Consider the following 15,985-nt stretch of genomic DNA (forward strand, 5'->3'; position numbering starts at 1 on the left):
CTGTGCTGTAGCCGAATGTTGATGAGTTTAAAAAAAAAACAAAAAAACATTGTTTTGTATTTAATTGAAATGCCAGTAGTCCTACATTGTTGCTCTCCAGTTTTCCGTGTATAATCCATAGTGGAAAATGGCAATAAAGTCTTGTTTTTTTTAACAATCCATCATCTGTCTTCTTGACTATTTTTTGTATGTGTTGGTTTTTCTCTTCTATTATATTCCAAAGCGTCACTGTTGTTAGTTTTGTATCAATGGGACATTAGAGATCAATACATAATGAGACATTTTCAAGTTTTATTTGAGAAAATATACTCAGGAATACAAATATGTATGGAAAGCACAAAATAAGTGTATTTAAGAGTTTAGACATTTCAATCTACATTAAAAATATTCAATCTACTTGTAGTCGGTTCAGTATAATATCCTTGGTATAAAAAAATGTCATTTAAACAACACTGTACAAAAAGATATGGCACTGAGGGGAAAAGGCTGAGAAAATACAGCAAAGTACTGGAGCACTTGTCACCATTCAAAAGTTCATTTGACAAATACCAGCGGCAAAAACTGAAGGTTCATTTGTAGTCTTTTCATCCTTCATGACCAACAGTATCTCAGCCATACTGGACCATTCAGGAATTTTCAGGAATTCAGCAAAAACTGGTTGATTTTGCTATCAAAACCCATGTATCTTTGTCATTTTAAAATGCATTATTTACAGTTTGAATTGGTCCCATGCGGGGTCATGTAACATTTTGGACATTTAAAACACTGTCAGCTTCAGTGTAACAAGCCAAACTGAAGATACAGAGGTTTCTGTGGGATGTCGACATTAAAGCGCACACAAATCTCACTCATGCTCACACTGGCACACGCATAATAATCTATAAATCCTCTCATCTACGACTTTACGAAACTGTGATTTCTTCGCCGTCCGACTCCGAGAGCTCCGACTGTTTGCTAGACTCCGAGGGAGAGGACGGATCGTGACGCCGGTGAAGGTGCGACTCCTCGCCATCCAGCAGGGCCTGAGCGTCGTGCGGCGTCCCGTCCAGCGCGTGGCAGTAGGGGCCCCCGACGTCGGTGAGGTCGGGGTGAGGGTTGGTCTTGGTGGGCAGGGTCTGCTGGCGGCAGCCGCCCGTCGACAGGAGCTCCCTCTCCTTGGAGTTCCTCCACTTCATCCTCCGGTTCTGGAACCAGATCTTCACCTTCACAGGTAGGGGAGGAGAGTAGAGGATCAGTTGAAGTTCGTATACGACCACCAAATACAAAGAGAGTTTCCTGCCACAGTTCCATCTCAGCTTTCTAAACAGTTGAAATGAATGGGGTCCGGTTTTTTAGAGTTAAGGAGTAACTAAACCCCAAATCCAAATCTGTGGTGAAGCCTGACACCTACTGGTGAAAAGTAGGGTACTGAACTGGCCATCTGCTATTGGCTGGTCTTTGGTGCCAGGTAATGTCACCCTTATACAGGTGGTGACATCACCTGGTACAAAGACCAGCCAATAGCAGATGGCTATTGCATAAAATATCCATCAGATTTCTCTAAACTCCTGCAGCATGATCCAAGTGTTTTGTAGCCAAACGATTACATTTCCCTCATTATGCAGCATTATTCTAGGTAAAGGAAATGAGCTGAATCTGTTTACAAATGGCCAGCCAATAGAGCAATGTTCAGCAATGTTTGTCCAACTCAACATGAGTTGATAAAACTATAATATACTGTATCTTACAACAGCAAAAGAAGCTTTGTTCCAAAATCAAACATCCACCATTTGGAAGAAAATTTGCGCAAAAATGTGTTACTTTACTACTGTACTACTGTAGTTAACTTAAAATACCAAGACTTTTACAGGTTAGATCCTCTATATTATAGGGTATATTGAATGCGGAACTTCAGGTAATGATTTTTCCAAAATGTATATATATGTTTATATATATTGTTTTGGAAATGGCCAATAGTGGTTATTGAGCCTGCATTGTGATGGAATGCTGAATGTCAATAGTCTACTGTCTATATGAAGACTCATTTGTATAGTTACAAGCTACTGTATTTGAACTCCTGTTGTCCTACTATGAGTGCCAATATGTTCTCATGTTACATAATATAAGCTGTTGATATGTTGACCAAGACATGTCTTGTATTTGGTGATTACATGAAGGGATGGTGATGGGTATTATTTCTCGGTGTCTACCTGGGAGTCCTTGAGTCCCAGCTTGCTGGCCAGCTTCTTCCTGTCTGGCTTGCTGATGTATTTCTGCTTCTGGAAGGTCCTCTCCAGGGCCTTGCGCTGCAGGTCGGAGAACACGGCCCGCCGCAGCATGCCCCTCCTGGGCTTCCCTCTGGGGGCCAGGGGCCACGAAAACGTCCCCGGGACGGGAACCACGGAGGAGGAGGAGGCTGGAGGGACACAACACAGCAACGCATGTTTACTTTAATAGCCAGTAGATCAGGGGTTCTCAAACATTTCCATGTCACAGACCCTTAAATAGACACATGCTAGGACCACGGACATCTCAGGCTGCTTTTACACTGGAAAATAAAATCTATAGAGTTTGTGAAGAGTGTCAGCCTGTTTACACTGGTATACGCAAACCGAAAGAACCCTAATCTGTTTCTTTGGGAGAACGTTTGCTCGCAGCCCCAAACACATTTCTTCATCATCAATACATTAAATTTGGCAGAAATCTCCGTCATGGAACACGACTCCTGCTTGTTTACGTCATCGCCGCGAAGGCACCCTGAGGCCTGCACAGAATAGCTGCTTGTTCTGGGTGAAGCCTGATGTAGGAAAAAAAAAAAAAAAGGCCCATTTGTCTCCCAGTGGAAACAGAGCCTATGGTAATGAGCCTGGCTCTCCAAAGCTTCGCTCACACTGCCTCTAATGAAGCATGAAGGGGAATTGTATAGGTTGCAACTGCATAGAAAAAGCTAATTGTGTTGTAATGAAGTGAGTGGAAAAGGCCGCAGACAGGCCAGTATATTATAGGCCTATTAAAGACAGGCAACTATATTATAGTCCTGTTAGAGTCTGTGGAGACTTCTCCACTTTGAAACCTCCACACATGGTGAGAAGCTTTGGGGGAGGCACAGAGGTGAAGGCTGCTTGGATGTTTTTGGCGTTGAAAACTAGCCAACTTTAGCTAATGCAATTGCAAAGTCTCATTGCGGGTGTTTCTTTCGTAAATATACAAAAAATAAACCATATAAAGGTTACTGCGCTACAAATCCAGTGACTACTTGTGGTGCGCTTTAAAGATCAAAGGTCATGACTAGGGTTTAGATTTCACTTCAACAAAAACCGATGCCTGAAAATGTTATTAAATGATATGATTGTGCAATTTTGTAGCAACTAAACTTTCTGGCAGGAAGGGGAACACACACTGAAGTCATGAGAATATTCAAACTAGGCCATTTTTAATCAGACAGTCTCATCCACCTCTGGTATGATGGATATGCTTACATATTTATTGTAGAATTGATCAATATTACATTGGTTGTCTATGGGAAGACCTTAACCTGAATTGATACAAATGACATGACACTTCTACTAGATTACACCCAAGTATGAATGAATAGGATTATGATTATGATATTATTATTATCCTGGGTTTCAATGGAGAGTTTTAGTGTTCCATATGGTCTTAATATCGTTTCAGATGCTTTTTCACCCTGCCAAGAAAACTTTTTTTGCACTAAAATGGTCAAATTCAAAGATACTGATTCAAAAAAATATCAGCATCAAAGACTCATATCTTTCAAACTCAGGTTCAAACAACTGAATGGAGTCTAATAGAGTCGAATGCAGAATTAGTGCATGACTGGTAAAGACCTGTGAGTAGCAAGGCCGAGCCAAACTTCGTGTAGGTGCGTGCGCGCGCGGGTGCACGTGCGTGCTTGTGTGTGTGTGTGGTTTTGGCTCCTATTGGTCACGGTGCTGGAAGCTTTGTCGCTGGGCGGAGGGGCTCGGTGGGAAAACGACGGCGCGTGAAGAGGCACCGGGGTCTCGAGCTGGGAAGATACCCGCCTCGCATTTAGAGCATGACAAACGGCGCTAATATATTTAGAGCGTGACAAACTGGGCTAATTTGTAGATTAGGACGACCGGTGCTAATGTCAGCAGTCAGTGGGTCGGCTAAATAGGCCTTCAAATTGGCGAAACTGATTCCGAGCTGCTCCAGGCTGTCCCGGGTGTTCCCAGGCTAAAAGGCCGACAACACGGCCTCTAAACGGCCTGCCGAGACCTCGTGTTCGCTATCACCTGGTAACATATGTTTTTAAATAAGAAAATGTGGGATTTTTAAGGATGATAGTTTACCGCCATTTTTGGATGGAAGCTGCCGTTAGCTGCTATTTTGTGCCTATAGGGCCTATTCGGTATGCTTAAAAGTTCTCAAAACGTCTTAAAACTTGACTATTTTCATGCCAACGTAGGCCGAGGCTATTCAGTGTTTAGTCCAGTATTTTAGAAACTTCTTGTCAGGGTGAAAAGCCTCTGAAGCAGCATTTAGACCATCATGGGACACTAAAACTCTCCATTGAAAGTCAGACTAATGAAATAGTTTTAGCAGCTCTTTAAGGCAGGGTGAGGAGAGAGGGGGAGATATCATAAATTAAATGCCTGTCATGTTTTCCCCAATAGGCTATAGGCTCCTGCATTTGGAGCTCTGCATTCAAATATAAATCATACCCATGGTTATCATCATATTTAGATCCATGTAGGCCTTCAGTGGAAGTAGGCTACAGCTCACCTCAAACCTCCCTCTGCCAAGCTACTTTTGGTGACAGAAGGATGCTGATTTATACTGTTTGTAAGTTGTATTGTAAATCTATGTGGATGTGAATGCCAAAGTGTAATTAAGGCAGGCCCTAAATGTCTACATCATCAGCGTCCAACCAAAAAGTGATGCCTGAATATAAATACAATGACCAAGTAACTGTGAATGAACATAGACAAACTGCAGAAAGACTGAAGGTAGGAATGGAGGCTATCTAATATACAACTAAATGAGCTAAAAAATAATTGAAAGTGACGTTGTTGTCCTACCTGGAAATACAGTGCCTAAAAAGTAAATGCAAATACATGGAACTGCACCTACCTGTGAAATAGGAAGCTCTGATGAAAGGATGGAGGTTTCCATCAAAGAAAGGCAGTGGGAAGGATTTAGTCTGCAAACTCTGGACTGGAGGAGAGCAGGAGGCTGAAATAACATCAGATATAATAAGAAATAACATGAATAAAATAACCTATTTCATTATAACACAAACAGACCATATTGCATAAAATGTAGGCCTAATAGTATTATCATAATATTAATTAAGGTTATATAATAATACTATTACACCAGGATAGGATCCAGCAATAAAACTTGAAAATGAACATATAAATAAATTATTACATCTTTTTATAGCAAGATATAATATTAACTGTGCCCGGAGAGGAAGCATTGATCATAAACATAAACAAACTTTTCAGCATAAGCTTCATTTTAAGTGCCTCTCAAAAACAGAGAAATATATAATTTTAAGGCTGATGCAAGTAAGTCTGACCAGTTACCATACCACTTAAATATATAGTACATCTTTATTTGAATCTTTAATTGGTGTTTAATGATATCCAGATATGGGCCTATATGCCAAGTTGTGGACAACTAATTCAAAGTGCTTTGCAGTGCCATTAATATGTAGTCTACATTTTCAGGATGGGTGGCCCCATTAGAAATCGAACCCCTAATACTGGCAGTAGCCTATTAGTTCCTTGCTCTATAGGCTACTAACTACTAACTATACCACAAGAGTTATACTAGAGTTATAAGAGTTATATTAGCAAGTAGTTGGCACCATAAACAACATTTAAAATACATAAATTATGCACAAATATTATACACAACAACCAGTACAATATACAACTAGGCCTACTACTACTACTACTACTAATAAGAATAAGAATCATAAATATTTATTATATAGCCTATTATTATTATTCATATAATATAATGGAAAATAAATAAATACATGTTTTTAATTGTATTTCTTTTACTTTTAACTTTTTTTTTAACTTTTTATTTCAATTATTTTCTATAGGCTACTTATTACTTTATTATTAAGTAGTAGCTGTAGGTCTAGCAGCTTATTTCATAATAATCATAATAATAATAATGGTAGTAATAATAATCATCATCATCATCATCATCATCAATTAAAAATAATAGAACCATGAATAACGAATTTCGATTTTGTGCTTTTAGGCTACAGTTTTGTTTTGTTTGTTGTACTTTTTATTTTAACTATTGTATAGCCTAAGTTTTGTATTATCGGTTATTATTATTATTAGGCTAGTAGTGTTAATTACAAACAATAACAATAACAAGCATCATCATCATCATCATCATCATGATAATAATTCACCACTTTTTTTCAGGACACTCACCGCTGCGTGTGGACGGTGCCAGTATGGCGCTGACGCCGAACTTGAGGCAGCCGGAGTCCGGGCAGGCTGTGTGCAGCGGGCCGGGGCTGGAGCGGCTCGGCGGGACAGAGCTCTGCAGGACCAACCGGTCCGAACCGGAGCCTGTGGCCCGGGGAGAGGCGCCGGCTCCCGCGCTGAGCGGGAGGATGTCCCCGGGGGTTCTGGAGGAGAAAGTCCGGTGTATGTAGCTGACAGGCTGGCTTATTCTGAGGAGGTCCTCGACTAGGAAGCCGGAGGGGATTGACCGGGGCAAGGGCGAGGAGAGAGCCGCCGGGGGACGCAGGAGCCCCGGGTAGAGAGGAGGCGGCAGGGCGCTGCAGGGAAACATCATGGTTGATCCGACCGGAGAAGTAAAGATCCTACTCTTGTCTCTTTTCTACTTTTCTATGGGAGGATTTTTTTTTCTCTGGAAATGAAAAATACACGTTTTTGATTTTTTTCTCATCACACACACACTCTCTCACACTCTCACTCCCTGTTCTGTGTCTCTCTGTCCTCTTGGGGAGGTTTTATACATGGGAGTCTCTCCTTCAGACACACACACACACACACACACGCACACACACGCACACACACGCACACACAAGTTCAACCTTCAACCCAGCTCTCCGCAAGAGGCTGTTTGAACAGAAAGTTCAGGGCCAGCGGATTGGCCGATGGTTCATTGGTTCATTTCTGATTGGACTAAAGTCAAGAAGAAGTTAACACTTTTTGAAAAAAAAAAAAAAAAAAAAAAAAAAATGTATTTGTTTGTTTGAGTGATTGGTTGTTTTTTTTGTGAAACAGTGTAGGCTATCCAGAATGAACATCTCATCCTTTTTTATTGCTGAAAATGACATGCATATAGGCTACACAATGAAACGAGAGTAAAAAACAACAACAAAATAAACAAATACATTTTTTTTTAAAAAAAGCTTTGGGATGAGTGTAATTTCCCAAGGTGCATAAATAGTTTCTTAGACCGGATCTACAACGAATTTGGGTTTTCGATTAGAAAATTTACTGGTGTGAGATATTTACCTCATAACGAAAGCAGATTGTACAGCAACATTGTGAGTTTGCCGCTGAAGACCCCAAAAATGTAAAAAATAAATAAATAAATAAATAATAATAATTATATGAAAGCATTGCAAATCAACCCCTAGCCCAAATAACCTCAAGAGGTCGCTGCCATTCACCTGCATCTACTTGCATCTTGACCACATTCCGCTGGTCAAAAACAGCTTCTGATAGCCTACAATAGGCTACCTTCCTCTGGAGTAGGCCTATAGCCTAGGCCTATATCAAACAGATAGATATGGAAAAGACACAAACAAAAGTTCAGTTTCGTTGTTAAAATCCACTTTGAATTTCTCAGAAACACTGTTTGGCCCCAAAATTTCAATAAGGACTAAACAAACCCAACAACCCTAACAAGTAGCCTATATCATTATGGGCATAGCCTATATTAGAATTTACATGTTTGATCCCGAATTGTCTCATAATAATAGCCTAATAATAATAATAATAATAGCCTAATAATAACAATAATAATAATATTGATTCGTAGGCTTGTTGTATAGGCTAATGTTGGTTTTCTCCTATAATTTGTTACTGCTAGCATAGGTTTTCTAAAAAATATTTTTGCACTTATTTCAGATCCATAACCTATAGGCCAAGGCTATATTTTTCTTGCATTTTTCTTTATCGCAGTATACTGCTGTTTTGCACACCATCATTTTGCTGTATTGTTTCCATTTCATTAATATACAGGCCTACGTACACTGGAACTTGATGTATAGGCGATGTTATCATAATAACAATAGTAATAATAATAATAACCATAATAATGTTCATATTCGGACCTGTTCAAATGCCCCCCCTCCCTCCTCGTTAAGCTCTGACCTTGGCCCCGCGCTTCTGATCCCGTTAAGCATGAAGCGACCGTCGGCCGCGCGCCCGCTGTCCGCGCTTTCATCCGTTCCTTTCTTTCTGTCGGAGAATCACAGCATTCAGTCCGTGTTGAAAGGAGCTTTGGGGCTGCGGGTCCATAATGAAAGTATTTGACTTGTTGGATGTGGTGATGAATTTAATGTCGGGATTTAGGCCACTGGAAGGAATTTAATGAAGGTGTATTCCTGCATATAGAAGGCTCATATTGTCTTGTATAAAAGGCTGTATTGAATATTGACTTGTCAATAAAATGGAGGCTGTAGGCATTTATAGGCAAAGCTCTCAGATGAGAAGCAAACAGAAAAGGTAAGCTATAGGCCTACGTTTGATATTTGTGAATAGTATAATGATCTTTTGTCAGATTTCCATATCATTGTCAGAGTTGTAACACAAACATTTGAAATGGAAAAAACGTGTTATCATTTGTGTCTGACTAATTCCTGGCCCTGGAAGCCTATACAGGCAAAAAGCTACAGTAATTTTTCCCTCATGTGCAGGCCTAATTGAAGTGAAGCGGGAAATAGGCCAGACAGCATAGGCTATAGTTTATTTTTATTTAGGCTGTTCATTAATTGCTTTTTTTTAATTCACTTCATCAAACTATTTGAATCGAACCTATAGCCTAGGCCTATTGGTATTTAATTGTCGCTCAGCCTAATTTCTCTTCAAAACAAGTTGAGGGATAAAAGTAACAGTGTCTGTTTTTCCACATTAATTATTCAATTCTAACCAACCTTGTTAGCCGGGAATTCCATCTTCTTGTTAAAGTGTCACCAATTATTTCTCATTCAGGCTACACAGCCTATAAGTTAGGGAGACATAAGGTGGCCTTTCCACTTAAAACGATTTAAGAGAGAGACTTAAAGTCAGCTTTGTTATCATCGCCTTTGATCACGGTGTCCCCTATTGACTAGAATGAGTGTAAGTTCAGGAACACAGAAAGTGACAGTCAAGAGTCACCCCTTGCCTCTCTCCTCCATCCTGAAACAATCAGGAATTCCATTCAAAATTCTGTCAGTCTATGCTGCCTTGCTAATGGGCGAACGCCCACTCCTGGTAGAATATAGCCTACCTTATGGCCTTTTACGAATCCTAAGGGTCCACTCTTCAATTCGGCATACACTGGATATCATTTCAATCTCAACTTTTACATTTGGTGCACCTGTTATAGCCACCATAATACACCGCGGTTGGCGGTAGTGAGCGGAGCAATTCTAAAAGTTAAGCTTTTATTGAAACAAAGTGTTGCTTGGTTGATTGTCTATGTGCCGAATTTACCAGAAGAACCTAATGATTCAAAATATCTAAAGTCACATTCTACGAGATATGCACCTTTGCCGATAAGCAAAGCAGTATTAAACTGCTGTTTTTTGGAATGGAGTTTGGCCTTACCGGCACCTATTCGGGCTAGGTTACCCCTTGCTGTTTCTACGCGCGGTGTTTCACGAGATTGTGTCAGTTTAAATAAAACAGGCTCTCGGTGTGGCTTTCTGACCGCAAGAGACAATGGTGAATTCTAATAGACAGACTAAAGGAAGATAGAGGAGAAAAGCAGGAACAAAAGAGGTTTTTGAAGAAGATTTGGTTTGGGAACGCACGGGCGCGAGAGGTGAATCCCTAAGGGCGCGCGATAAGACCTGTGACTAATGGCGTTTGACCACGTGCGCTCTCTCTCTCTCTCTCTCTCTCTCTCTCTCTCTCTCTCTCTCTCTCTCTCTCTCTCTCTCCTTTTCACCCTGTCACACAGTCTTTCTCTCTCTGACATCAGTTAAATTAAATTTAGTGAATAATGAACACTGAACAGTGCTAAGTAACAGAAGAGAGAGGCACATGAGAACATTTTTTTAATAAGCTAAACAGATAAACCCACTGAATAGCCTGGGTTACCTTTTATTTAGGCCTACCTTTATTTATCCAGGTAAAGTCAGCACCATGCTCTTTTCCAGCAATGTCTTGCTTCACATTCATATATTAGGCTACACATATTGGGAGCTGCCCAGTCCAACCACAATCTTCTGCTGTTGAACACTGAGCTGCTCCACTGGAACAGTTTACTTGCTCAAGAGCATCTCAGCAGTGTTTGAACCTGTGACTTTTCAGTAACAAGCCCACTTCTACAAGCACTAGGCTAGAGGTTAGCCCTTATCAGAGGAGCTCAGCTCAACAGGTTAACCTTCTAGCCTATAAGTTATGAAACATTACTATCATAGCACATTAAAATAAAAAAAAACATCAAGCTTACTGATTTTTATTGAGCCTATATTTTTCAGTGACCACACTCCAGCACCTGTCAATCCATACATGTAAAAAGTACATATCGAACACTGAAATTATGGGACCTATAATGTGTCATAAGTAAGAAACCTACCTCTTATTGAACTAGAGTAATGAGTAAAACATAGCATAACAAGTATAGGCATAGTATTTATGTTTTTGGACCATAATATGGAATGGCCATAATCAGTGAGTTAGTAGGCTATATATAAAAAACAGCAAAGATGAACCTCAAGGCCTGTAACCTGGCTCTATATTGAATAAAACTGTGGTCATTTTGGATAAATTTCACTTGATAACTGAACAACTGCTTTTATTTTTTACTGGCCCAAATCTATCTCTGCATCTACACGCATCACACTGTAGCCTCAACATGATCTTAAACTACTCATCAGGAACACACTATGGAGAAATGATCCCTTCCCCAAACAAAAGGAACCGATCATTAAATCTGCCGCAGACTTGCTGAGCGGCAGCCCTGCCGGGAAATGCGACACCTTAACCAAAACCCCTCTCAAAGAGCGAGAGAGAGAAATTGTTACGTTCAAAGCATTTTATTCCTTCAGAAAATCCCTCTATTGTATTGAAGTGGAGCAGATGGTTCTCTGTGAGGGAATATGGGCATCAGCAGAACTAATTTCTCCTCCTGGTCCGACAGACAGACCGGCCTGCTGCTCGATTCTTAACCAACACAACAGCTGTCGGTGAATTAAACACCAGTTAAGACTCATTTTAAAGCTATTAGCCCCTAGAAGTCTTACAACATGAACCCTCCCCACCTAACTCCCTGAATTGATAAGACATGTTAATAGGGACCAAAACAGAGGCCACATCTACGGTGAGTTAAACACTAGTTAACACTCATTGTAAAGCTCTTAACGAACATGGACCCTCCCCAACCAATACATACATGTAAACTGCAAAACATAGATTTAAATGAAACCATATCACTGGTGAATTAAACTAGATATTAGCCTCTTTAAGTCTTTACCCAGCCAGCATAAACCTTACTCATCCTCACCTGCTGAGGTGATAAAACATGTAAAATAGGGAAACAAGCAATATCTGTGGTAAATTTAACACCATTTAAAGGGGAACTTCACCCCCAAAAAACAAGCTGATTTACTGTATAAATTACATACATAACCTCAAACTAGTAAGTAGTGTTGCACAACTTGTTTTGGTTGAAGAGATAGTGTCACTGGGTGTGAAATCACCTGGAGGAAACTGACTTTTTATTTTATTTTGAAATTACGTTTAGAGGAAGCTGTGCGTATAGTGATTTAAACATCATTTATTTTAAAGCTGTTACTAGGAAGGGGTCTTCCATAGGGAACAGGCACCTTGCCCTTCTTTCTAATTGTTAGCAAATACAGGATTAAAATGTAAAAAAACAGGGAAAAAAACAGGTCCAAAACAAGGCTAATCTATTTCAATATTCAATCAATTAAGGGTAGTGTCTTGAAACTCCAGTGGATGGACAGTACCGGCTAGAAAGTGAGTTTTGAAAGGCAGAAATCTCAGCACTTGGAGAAGTATATGATGGTCTTTTTGTGTGTTGTTATAAGACAGTAAAAAACGTATTTATTGCAACTTTAAATCTACTTTAAAACACAAAATACTATTCTACATGATTAACAATTTCTTTTCTCTCTTTCTCCGTTTCTCTCTCTCTCTCTTTCCGTTCCTCTCCCTCTCTGTCTGTCAGTGTCTCTCGGCCAGAGCATCTGTTTTCAGACAGTGTGGAACAGAGTGGATTAGCGGGGCCCTGGGTGTCGAAGTGCGGCGACAAGCATTAAAACCATATTAACTTTCCATTAAACATCACCTCGCTCTGTCGAGGGAGAGAGAGAGACACAAGCCCTGGGATAAAGCTCCTAAGGGAGAGAGAGAGAGAGAGAGAGAGAGTGCGTGTGTGTGTCGCCCCCTTGCACCTGTTCCCTCAGTGTACTTTTTTTTTCCACTTAAAAAGCAAAAACGTACAAAAATACATACGATCAGAAAGTGCATACAGTGAATTTGAGTAGGATTTACAGTTTTAAATGAAACATCCATTTTGAATACTTTTGAATACTAGTTTACAGTAAGACTTACTTTTCTTATTTTTATTACATTTCAGACACATAATCAAACCATGAGTATCATTCAAGTAATTTCTGAAGCAATGGGTGGTTTGGTTGATCAGCCTGCATCTTTTTTGGAGAAGGAAAATTAGCTTTCTGCAACTATCTTAACCCAGCTCAACTATAATACAAAACTTTATATCCTAATGTTTATGGATATTAGAGATGTAAAACAAACTTTGAAGAATGCCCCCAATCCCAAAATAACATGATTCATTAGACATGATTACACTGGTTTATTATCTTGCATTCACACTTATCAAGGTTACATTAGATCAGATTAAATGAAATTTTAATGATCTCCATGGGGAAGTAAGGTAAAATTAATTTGAATTATCTTACTGCTTTGGAACAAGATTTTGTTGGTTTCAAGATATTAAAGGTAAATTGACTTGTTGTTACACAAGTGGAATTTCTTATCAGCCAGTGCAGTAATATAAATTGACCTCAAATGTCTTGAAATAAGATGAGGAAAAATATGACTTATTAGGTCTGGTATTTTTGTAGTATAAAATGTTACACAGTTAGTGGAGAAATAAGATGAGAAGAGGAGAGAAGATGAGAGGAGATGAGAGGAGATGAGGTCACATGAGATGAGAGGAGAAGATGGGATGAAAACAGATTAGAGGAGAGGAGAGGAGAGGAGAGGAGGACCAGCATTTCCTCCTCATTGGTACTTGATGGTCAACATGCCCACCACCCTGCTTCTTGAATTTAAGGCAGCCACCTGTTGCATGGCAGACACTGTTATAGGCAGTTAGAATGGTTGGACATTAGACATCTACAGTATAGATTACCTTCTAGTCTGGTTTACCTTCTTGTTCTTCAGCTTTTCTCTTCCTCTCCTTCTTTTTCTTGTCCTTTTTTTTGCTTTTAACGAACTGCTTAAGTTAAGGAGGTAATCTCCAAGTTCAAGTGTTTATTTTGTCTCCATCTTTGGTACTAAATGCTCACTGCTGTGGTGTTTTTGCAGCATTCGAACAGTGTGTCCAGTACTATGAGTTTGCATGGTCTTGAAAGTGTATTTAAATTCAAATTTTATTTCCAGGAAGGGCATTTTGTTGCAAATATTTTCAGGGAACAAACCCGGCAAAGCACAGAGTAAGAGTCCCAAGATGTAAAACTGGCATAAATAAATTGCAAACCTCTCACTATAAAGTGCTCAGTTCCCCATGAGGAAGCCCATGAATTTTCATCAAGCCGTGCGAGAGGTTGTGTGAGAACGTCCTCGGCCTACTGAATTCATACAATAAAAGTAAAACTTGACCGAAGCGATTAGCCCGTGTTGCTGACAAATATGAGAAATCTCTGGCCTCCGTGTCCCCATCATAGCCTCAGGACACTTGTGACATAGAGCACGCTCATTGAATGCTCATTAGTTGTAGATTGGTCATGGGAGCTCAGAGCAACACATCGCTGTGCTAACAATCTTTCCCATTATAAGCGCTTCCATTCTTCCATTCACCGGCCATTCTGCTCTAATCTCATTGGAGTCTCATAACGTTCTGCGGGCCTTCAGCGGGAGGCTTAAAGCACCTGGCAGGTTGTTTAGAGGAGAGCTTGTAAATGCCTGTGGTTAAAATGGGCTCCGGGGCCCAAACACAAGCCAAGCACCGCCGGGGAAAAAAAGGAGGGGGAACCGATCTGGTTGTCAAGTCGAGTTTATATTGTGGTCTGTCAGGGGAACGGGGAAAGAGAAAGTGACCCAGCGCTCACACCAACCTGTTGCTTCCTTCGCTCTCACAGTTCAGCCATTCTTAGCAGATTCCTGTTTTTCTTGAGGTATTCAGGAGGTTCTTTGGACTGAGAGTCGCCCCAGAACCACAGAAAACCAGTGTGTGGTTTGGACCGCCGGTAACCCACTGCACAAACATAATCAAATGTAGGCACCACTATGCTAAATGAGTCAACCACAATGTATTTCAAGAGTTCTCAGCCACAACTTGTCAAAAGTTTGGGCTAAACCATCCAAATTTAGCTTCAAAAAGTATTGTTCATTTAAACTGATTTATGGTGATTTGGCCAAGAATGATGAAGCATGTGGCACTGGTTCCTCCAGTGGTTGGCTCCCATTGGCTAATATCTCCAGTATTTCTTAACACATGTTGCTGTTTACACATCCATGACACAAGATGTATGTTGTCACAGAACTCACTTATGGATATGTTGAAAATGACGCAGTTTTTTGAGAGTACAGCATCGCGGCAGATACGTACGATCGTAAGGAGGGTAAACCCATCTTCATCATCAGTCTTGATTAGGTAAATTAATTGTATGTATTCTCCCCCAACAACAAATACTGTTGAGGTGCCCCTGAGCAAGGCATTTACCCCCTAATATGGCTTCCATTGAGCTGCTCAGGGGCCAAGAGTAGAAAACTATGGTTGCACTGCACAGGATGGTGCTGAAAAAGATCATGTGTTCTCACAGATCAAGCTGAGATGAGCTTGGGAAACCCAGTTCTATCTACATAACACAGAAAAACCTCAATTCAATAACACTGAAGCAGCTCACAGACGAACTCTTTCACTCACAAATGTACTGCATGGGTTTAAAAAGAGAGAGGGAAAGAGAGAGAGAGGTGCTGACGTCGTTCTTCTCTTGCTGAAGAAAGTCTTGAGTATTTCCTTAGACCAGTGGGTCCCAGGACTTCTTGAAGGGGTTCCAGGGGGTCCAGAGGAAAATGAGCAATAACTATAATTTAATTCACAAGAAAATATCCCATTTAGAAAATGTATAAAAACTAAATACTGTAATCCTCGGTTTCACTCTCACCACTGTTATCTCTCCTCGTCCAGTGTAGACAGTCCAGTTCACTACTAAATCAACAACTAAAATCTTCCCATATGGGTCCCTGGGACACAATCTAAATAAATGGGGGTCTCATGTGGGTCTAATAGGGGGTCCATGACATAAAAAAATACTTGAGACCCCCTGGATTAGATAGACCGGGAGTCTGTATGAATGTGTGTGTTATCCCCTCAGCAGCCCAGACAGCTGACAGCAGAGGATCCTCCGCTCTGTAAACCTCAGTCAGAGAGACTCTTCCGTTCTTAGTGCTGTGTCACTGCTGACTGTGTACATTATTGTTGTATCAGTAGCTACATTCAGCTCTAGCTTGGGCCCTTTAGGTGGTTCAGAGGGGGCTTTGTTTTAGTTTCAGAGGGCCTAGGAAAGCACCTTGTCCAAAGG

The 15,985-nt window shown here is 40.5% G+C and overlaps 1 protein-coding gene across 1 annotated transcript; it reads right to left on the reverse strand.

The window, feature by feature from the left end:
• Window positions 1-902: 902 nt before the first annotated feature.
• On the reverse strand, window positions 903-6,795 carry LOC139667561 (homeobox protein DBX1-B-like). The gene is made up of 4 exons (XM_071547048.1): window positions 6,426-6,795; window positions 5,086-5,178; window positions 2,190-2,395; window positions 903-1,202 (listed from the first exon to the last, which is right to left on the reverse strand). The coding sequence occupies exons 1-4, from the start codon at window positions 6,793-6,795 to the stop codon at window positions 903-905; spliced, it is 969 nt and encodes a 322-aa protein (XP_071403149.1).
• Between the last annotated feature and the right edge of the window lie 9,190 nt (window positions 6,796-15,985).

The sequence above is a fragment of the Centroberyx affinis genome, unplaced genomic scaffold (assembly GCF_046629955.1).
Source record: "Centroberyx affinis isolate AG114_WGS23_722 - 3 ecotype Tasmania unplaced genomic scaffold, CSIRO-AGI_Caff_v1 ptg005625l_1, whole genome shotgun sequence".
NCBI lineage: Eukaryota > Metazoa > Chordata > Actinopteri > Beryciformes > Berycidae > Centroberyx > Centroberyx affinis.